Source organism: Galeopterus variegatus, unplaced genomic scaffold (assembly GCF_000696425.1).
Source record: "Galeopterus variegatus unplaced genomic scaffold, G_variegatus-3.0.2 Scaffold88, whole genome shotgun sequence".
NCBI classification, from domain to species: Eukaryota; Metazoa; Chordata; class Mammalia; order Dermoptera; family Cynocephalidae; genus Galeopterus; species Galeopterus variegatus.
Genome location: NW_007726199.1, coordinates 714,480 through 723,397, shown reverse-complemented (window position 1 = coordinate 723,397; position 8,918 = coordinate 714,480). Strand labels below are relative to the sequence as shown.

Sequence of the window (8,918 nt, the reverse complement as noted above, 5' to 3'; positions counted from 1 at the left end):
GGACCGGGACCGGCAACGGGATCGCAATCTTCGGTGTTGCACCCGCACCTCGTCAGCCAGTGAGTGAGAACCGGTCTGTATGTGGGATCCGAACCCTCGGTGGGCCCGCCGCCACGCTCCCAAGCGGCGCACTGTAGCAGTGCGCCACCGGGCCGGCCCCTGGAAATCTGCTTCTAATTTCTAGAATTTATGCATTTCACTTGGATAACTTTTTGTTATTGATTTCAAACAATAGTGCTTCATATTTTGTACATCAATGTAAAATTTTGATACTGAACTTTAGACCTAATATCTAGTCAATTTTTAAATTAAAAATTAAATATTAAAATAAATATTAAATATTAAAATTAAATGTTTCAAGTGTTCTTGAAAAGAAGTTCCTTAATTGCTGATTAAAGACTCCTGTATCATCTGCACAGCCTTACTAATTTTATGTCCATTTAGTCAGTTCCTGAGAATGTGTTAAAATCTCACTGTATTTGTGGATTTGTCAATTACTCTTTGGAATTCTATTAATTTTGGCTTTATTCATTTTGAGGATATATTATTACATATCTACAGTTTTAGAATTGTAATCTTCCTGGTGAATTTTTACTAATATTATTATGTAGTGTAAGGCGGTGAGTTTGAGGATTTCAGGGCTGATCAAGGAAAAAGATATGACCAGGAGGTGGCAGTACACAACAAGCTTTAATTGGGTGACCACAGGTTTGCATCCTGAAGAAGGCCCTCACAGCAAGAGACCCAGAGGGTTGAGGCATGGGGGCTACCACACAGAAGGGGAGGAGGGCAAGGGAATTCCTGGGGGAGAGAAGGATCAGAGTGGGGATCACGTGTTTCAGTGATGTCGTTCAGCAGCATGACATGGAGTCTCTCACTGGGTGGGAGAACTCCAAAGAAGAGGCTTGGCTTGGAGTCTTTATAGCCCAGGGCATAATTTATCTCTGGCAAGCAGATTTTGGACATGGTTTTGCAGGGTATGTAAAGCAGGCAGGCTCTAAATGGCCAAAAATCTGCTTGTTTGGGCTACGTTAAAAACAATTAAATGTGTAAAAATTTGTTTGGTGCCAATGGGCTTTTGAGCTGATGAGTTTCAGCCTGTGGTAAAGAAATAAACAACCCAGGAGCCAATATACAGAGGCCATCCTTGCCTCACTTACATTACATGCAGTGGTTCTCTTTATCCTTTTTAGCTCACCATTGTTTATTATATTTTACTAGTTTTTTAAGTTTATTTTTACTGATATTTGGTATTTAAGATTTCTATTTACTATAGTCTGCTATCTTATTACTTATTCATTATTCAAACTGCTCTTATAGGAATTTTGCTCCATTCTTTGTACCCACTTAACCGAAATTGCTCTGAGTAAGGTCATCAATGACCTTCATGTTATCAAATCCAATTAATGTTTTAAATTTTCTTACTGGGTGTACACGTGTTTATATAATTTCAAAATGGTATATACATGGAATTTAGCATAGCATTTTTCTTTCCCTTTTTTTTGTTTACTGTTAAACCTTTCTTTGTAACCCACATTGCAATTTCCCTCATGTTATGTATTACTGATATTTGACTTTTTCTTTCTCCTTGTCTTTTGTCTATTTTCTCTCCCTCTTTCCTCTCCCACTCTTTCTCCATATATATATATATTTTAAATTATTTTAAAAATCATTTTATGTCATATCAAAGTCTTTAGTGTAAATTGAGGATCTAATTTTGTTTACTCTTTGAATTGAAACCGCCCATTTGTCACATATTACATTTTCATCTGTATCTAGATTCCTATTCTTACTTACTTTTAATTAATACAATTATTTTCTTTTGACTTGATTCCAGTTGCTTTTTAGTTATGTGCTGGTATTTGGTAAGAAAAGTTCCTCTCAAAGTCATAATTTTTTCATACAATTTTCCAACTGTTCTTCTATATGAACTTAAAGATAATTTAATCCGATTTTTAAATGCTTGTGTGATCCTAATGTGAATTTTATTTAATTTATACATAATTTTAGGAGATTTATATTTTTACAATAGTAAATATTCTTTATGTGTTTAAATCTTGTTCAATTCTTTTGGTAACATTTCAAATTTTTTCTTACAGGTCTCATAACTTTCTTGGTAAATTCATTTTTGCTTTATTATTTTTGCTCCTGTAAATGAAGTATTTTTCCCATTGCATTTAAGGGTGCTTATTGCTAATAAATTTTGTATATTCATCTTGCTTCCAAATACCTTACCAAAATCCCTTGTTTTTCCTAATCTCTATGCATATAAGTGTATCAACAATGTTTTCCTAGACATATAAGCATATCAACAAAAAGTTTCCTGTTTTCCTATATTTGTACTGATTGTTTCATTTTAAAATTTTGTTACATTCAGGGATCCTTGAAGATCATCTTTAATATCAAATACAGACGGTAGCCATTCCTGATAGTTCCTGATTTTAATTGAAATATTTTACGATTTAAAATACTTGTAGGCTTTTCATAAATAACCATTGTTTAAATTGTTTCCTTCAATTTGTTTTAGTCAATAATTTTCATTAGGAATGGTTATTGAATCTTAGCAACAGCCCTCTCAGCATCTGTTGATATGATTGTTTTCTCTTCAATTCCTTTATGTAGATGATTGTTAATATATTAACTGATACTGAAACACCTTTGAATTCCTGAAATACAATGCTCTTTGCCATAGTGTTATTTTTTTTTTAACAGTGCTGGGTTTTTATTTAGAATTTTCATCCATATGTATGTTTGTTTTTTTTTTTTCATCTTGTGTTTATCAGATTTTCATATTAATGCTACACTAGCTATATGAAATTGGGGAGTTTTTCCTTTTTTAAAAAATTGGGGATAACTTAACATTGGAATTATTCTTGCAATTCTAGTACTTTTAAAATTATAGATTTTAAAAATCACTTTTTATTTCTTCTTTGTAATTGGTCTATTAACACTTTAAATTTCTTCTTCGGTCAGTTTCGGTCATTTGTGTTTTCCTAGGAAATTATTTATTTCCTCTAGATTTTCTAATGTGTTGCTATATATAGTTGCAGCATTTTAAAGTGAACATCTTTTTCCTCATCTTATTTCACTTCTTGATAGCACTCTATAGTCGAAGACTCTGTACCTCCAAGTTTTGAGTTTCTTAAATTTGTTGAATGGATGTGGTTGATTCAGATCTTTAGTGTGACTGTGAAAGAAATGTATAAGGGATATTAATGGAAAATTACTGGAAATTTGAAAATGAACTATTTGTTGACATTTTTATTTTCTCACTAGTACAGGGTTCATCCCTGTAATTATGCAATTTACTATCCTTTTCCCCTTTTCTATATTATTTTGGAAAATTACAGCCTTATAATAGAGACCAGGAATTTGTTAACACTGTGACTGATCTATTCAACAACTGTGTTCTAAGGATAGTCAAAAATATACTCTCTTACCATAATTGTTGAAAACAGAACTTTTTTGTAAGCAAAGAATTAAGCATTTAAAATGAAGGAAAGTTGAGAGTGATGTTATCTCTGGCTGAAAGGCATCAATTTGTTTCTCTGAACAGATTTTTAATGTCCTTCAAGACCATAATTAATAAAAAATTGCACAATACAATAATATGAAGTGTATACTTATAACATTAAAATGCTTGTTACATAACTTTACTAAACTGGATTTCTGCAGAAGTTAAAACTAGCTGACTTACTGAACATGATAAAATGAAGTGAGCTTCCAGTAAAACAATATTGTGACAAACTAAAGCACAACCTCAGATGATTCAGCAGTTAAAAAACCAAAACAGGGGCTGGCCCGGTGGCGCACTTGGTAGAGTGTGGCACTTGGGAGCGCGACGGCGCTCCCGCCGAGGGTTCGGATCCCATATAGAGACCAGTCCGCTCACTGGTTGAGCGTGGTGTGGACGCGACACCAAGGGTTGCGATCCTGTTGCCGGTCGCGGTACGGGCGTGACACTGAGGGTTGTGATTCCGTTACCAGTCACGAAAAAAGACAAAAAGGAAAAAAAAAAAAAACCAAAACAGAACAAAACAGCTATGTGTGTCTTCTACAATCCAACTTGTGTGGGGCAAAGACTACATGGCCAGCAAGGTACTTAGGCAGTCACAGAACTGTGGCTCACGTTTCTAAACATGATTTTTAATCCTCCCTAAAATGGAGGAGGTCATCTAACATGATTTGTGTGGTTTAAACTGCTCCTGCTATAGTTTCTCTCCTTCTTTAACAAATTAAATTATGTAGTAAATTAGTCATTAAGCTTGAAAAACATTTCAAGTAAATGGAAAAACTTTGTGATACAACCACCAAATATCAAGGAATGAGTCAAGGTATTTTCTGCATAAATTTTCCACCTGGATATACTATGTTAAGCACTAAGCTTTTAACTATTTAATGTGGAAATTACTATAACTGAATGTAACACATACCATGCTTTCTTAAACACCACATACTACTTATCTCAATTCAAATTCATCACTATCATTTGTATAATTTGATCACAGTGATATACTCAGAGACTGGTGCACAGGATCCTATATTAAATTGTCTCAAGTTGCTAGCTGAATAATATTCCCCTGTAATGTATATATCACATTTTGCTTATCCATTCATCCATCTATGGACACTTGCTTGCTTCCACATTTTAGCTATTGTAAATAATGCTGCTATGAATGTGGGTGTGTAAATACCTTGAAATCCTTTTTCCAATTCTTTTGGGAATATACCCAGAAGTGGAATTGTGGATTATATGAAAAATCTATATTTAATTTTTTGAGAAACCACCATACTGTTTTCCCCAGTGGCTGTACCATTTTATATGCCCACCAATAGTTCACAGGGTCCCAATTTCTACATCCAATTAATTTTTTTTTTCCTTTTTGTCTTTTTTTCGTGTCCGGCAACGGATCGCAACCCTCAGTGTCGCACCCGCACCTCGATCAGCCAGTGAGCGGGAACCGGTCTGTATGTGGGATCCGAACCCTCGGCAGGAGCGCCGCCGCGCTCCCAAGCGGCGCACTGTAGCAGTGCGCCACCGGGCCGGCCCAGTTGCTACGCTTTTAATGTTCACTTTATTTTTTTGGTCTGTCACATTTTGTTTACCTATCTATAGCAGGACCCTTTCAATAGGTGATTTGTTCAGGGGCAGAAATCAGATAACCAAACTAGTTAGAATTGGATGTGAAGTAAGAATAAGTAGACTCTGAGGATAAGGACCTGAGGCACTCACTTCTGAATAAAATACCAGCACTAGTAACATCTCTCGAGGCCTTCTCCAGGCTGGTGAATGCTGCCAAAACTGAATTCTAAATCGGTGAAACGCAATTAGTTAGATGTTTCTGGGAGGTATCAAATAAAATATCCACCACAATTTCTTAAGAACCCTGTTAAGCCTGGAGTTTTAAAACTCTCTCTGTGAAGGAACAGAGCACATTTCTAATGGAAGGCTATGGAATCACAGTGAGGAAGGTATAACTATATAGATCACCAGCTGGCTTAATTGGCTTCCAATAAACTCATTAACAAATTAGGTTACAAAACACAAAAGCAATTTAATGAATCATCACATGAGGCATTAAACTTAAAGCTGAATTGTAAAGTGCTTTTCATAATGCAACTTGTTTAATTACTCATACGAATGAATCATTAATACTACAAGCCTGCTAACACTTTTGCATACCTGAATTTATATAATGGTGGTGCTCATTTGCTGAGTAAGGCATGAGTAGTTCCCTAGGTATACAGCAGCAGCAGCCCTCAGAACATTCATAATGTAACATAGCAACAACAGGGCTGTCTTGAAGGCTCTAGTAACCCAAGACATATTTCAAGAGCTAAGTTACCTCTATTGTATCAATTCAGATGCATTTGGTTATTAGATGTAAATTTTTTAAGGTAGACATGATACGATTCTGTGAATTTACAAGTGATGGCAACTGACAATAGTGCTTATGCAAAGGAGTTATTAAAATAACAGCCTGCTACCAGCTTCAGGCTTGTGAAAATTTGTATAGATAGAAAAATACTTGGGCATAGCTCTTTATCTCCAATGAAAATGTGGGAGAAAAAGCCCTTTATTCTAAAAGCATAACCATCTTAATTAGGGGATATTAAAATTACCTTTTATGAGAGAATTCATTTTCTATATTTTAAAGTGTTGCTATTTGACAAAATTAAAAGTTGATCGTTTTGTTTTAGTTTCCATGTTTTTAGTAAATTTACCTTCTAAGACATCTAAGTATGGGAACCACTAGAGCATGTATAAAAACATGTTGCTGTGAGTTGCAGTCAATTCTTTTACAAAAAGAAAACCATTTCTTAACCACAGACCAGGATATCCAAACTTTTGGTGAGAAGGATTTTTCCAAAGTCTTGTGACCAACTGTGGACAAATAATTGATTAATCTGACAATGAAGCCCCTTAAGGATGTTGAAGAAAAGGTTTCAGAAAAATACCCAAAGCCAAAGAAGTGAGAGCAAGGTTGTATTTCTCCCCCACTGACAGGTGGGGAGAGGGAAGAGCAACAACTGTGAACATACACCTTGTAAAAGGTCTTGAAAACCACAGACTACAGTTCTAACATTAACTTTACAATTCCTGCTGTTGGTCACGAGAAAGTTAAGATCACACAATAGAACCTATTGACATTACAAGTAAGAATTAAAAATCGAAGTGTCATATTTAGTGTAGTGTCTGATACATATAAGTGCTCAATAACTATGAGCTTTATTATTGGAAGAAGGATTAAATATGTCTGCCTCCTGGAGCTTTTTCATATAAAAAGAAAGCATAGTGAACTGAATGGACTGTACCTTTAATAGACAGACTTAAGGACAGCTATTAATACGAGTACTATAATATGAAACTAAGAAGACTCTTAATAGTAGGGTAAAAACTTACAAACATTTTAAAGATTCTCCAGTAGGTTTATTTTGCAAACTTTTTTGTATTTTGTCTTAATGGTTTATATTGTTAAAAGAGAAAAATGTTCACATAAACACAAATGTGAACACTGGACTATTTATCATTTTAATGTGATTCACATATACTTCATGTTTATTTCTTTTTTTTTTTTTTTTTTGTCTTTTGTCTTTTTCCGTGTCTGGCAACGGATCGCAACCCTCCGTGTTGCCCCCGTACCGGACCGAGGACCGGCAACGGGATTGCAACCCTCGGCGTTGCTCCCGCGCCTCGCTCAGCCAGTGAGCGGGAACCGGTCTGCATGTGGGATCCGAACCCTCGGGCGGGAGCGCCGCCGCACTTCCCAAGCGGTGCACTCATCCAGTGCGCCACCGGGCCGGCCCAATTTCTAATTGCAGCAGCCTAAGAGTTTAGCTGTCAGTGTTCTTGCCACCCCATCCCAGCTATCATTAGTCAAATAGCTTAATATACACACACACAAACATGTGCACACACAACACACATGTGAACAGACACAAACAAGCCTTTTGTAAAGTAAACAAATCTTTTATAATGTAAATAACTGTTCCTAGTTGGAACTTTTTCTATCCAGTTTACATCTTTTCTGAAATTGAGATATTGATTTTAATTAGACAACAATCTCTATAAAGCAGAGTTTATCTCTGTGAAAACTCAAGTAATTCTCAGTGGTAATATTTGTCTTAATTCATCTAAACACAATGGAGTGTGGAAGGTCAAATGGGGAAAAAAATACTTCAAATGATCAAAACAAAAGAGACATGAAAAATAATATATTTAACAGTGTAGGGAAAAATTTTAAAGTGCAGAATGTGATGAAAATATTGAAATAGCTTTGGACCCACTGCTAAAATTTAGATTTTTCTCAATTAATTAAAATCAGAATTGCTGATTTTATTGTTGGAAGATACATTAATTCTTTGAAGTCAGAATGAGAAGGCTGACTAATTTCTACACAAGTGACTCTGAATATACAAAGTATCAAATATAAACAGTTGTGTAATAAGAAAATAAATTGGCAGAACTAATTATTCAGGGCCGAGCCCGCGGCGCACTCAGGAGAGTGCGGCGCTGGGAGCGCAGTAGCGCTCCCGCCACAGGTTCAGATCCTATATAGGGATGACCGGTGCCGCTCACAGCGCTCACTGGCTGAGCACGGTGCGGCCGGTCTCAAAAAGGACAAAAAAAAAAAAGAAATAATTATTCAACTAGTAGCAATAATTAAGACCACCATTTCAAAGATTTTCTATACACAAAGAATGAGAAAATACTGTTATAAGATTTTACAACACACGATTGAATTCAATCCTAATTCATTACTATTATACTTCTTTCTTCTTCAGTATTAGCGGACCCACATTATCTCCTGTCAATTCATTGTGTTTATTATGTGAGCCATCACAAGCAGGAAACTAAAAGGAAAAAAGAATTACAAATGTTATTTAAAAAATATAATTAAGTAGAAATATTTGTGAAATGCTCTCATGAAGAAATCACATCACTACTTTAAAAAAAAAAAAAAAAAATCAGATAGCTTTCCTGAGTAATATTGACATTTAATCCAACCACATTCCTCCTATACCACAGCAAATCTAACAATTTACGTAGTTAATTCATTACCTGGTTTAGATTTTAAATAAAAACCCTTGGATGACTACATATGAGTGACTAAAATAAGTTTAACAAGTAATCAAAATAAGTTCCTGGTCTCTTTAGAGCTCTAACTTTGAACTCATTTATTTAAATTTTAAAAGAATGGAATTTAAAAATAAATTTAATATTTTCTTACTATAATACTCATGTATATTGTAAAATTTTCCAAAAAATTTCAAAATAGGGCCGGCCCGGTGGCGCACTGCTATAGTGCGCCGCTTGGGAAGCGCGGCGGCACTCCCGCCGAGGGTTTGGATCCCACATACAGACCGGTTCCCGCTCACTGGCTGAGCGAGGCGCGGGGGCGACACCGAGGGTTGCG

General features: G+C 35.5%; 1 protein-coding gene across 2 annotated transcripts in view; it reads right to left on the bottom strand.

Annotated features, from left to right (window-relative positions):
* Positions 1-2,939: 2,939 nt before the first annotated feature.
* CISD2 (CDGSH iron sulfur domain 2) overlaps positions 2,940-8,918 on the bottom strand; it is a 21,390-nt gene continuing 15,411 nt past the window's right edge. Inside the window, exon 3 of one of the 2 annotated variants that reach the window (XM_008580898.1) lies at positions 2,940-3,187. In XM_008580898.1, coding sequence (XP_008579120.1) covers positions 3,179-3,187 — 9 coding nt within the window. In that variant the 3' untranslated portion in view covers positions 2,940-3,178. Of the gene's footprint in view, positions 3,188-8,075; positions 8,356-8,918 lie in introns of those variants that run through there. The other variant, XM_008580892.1, reaches the window with a different exon arrangement.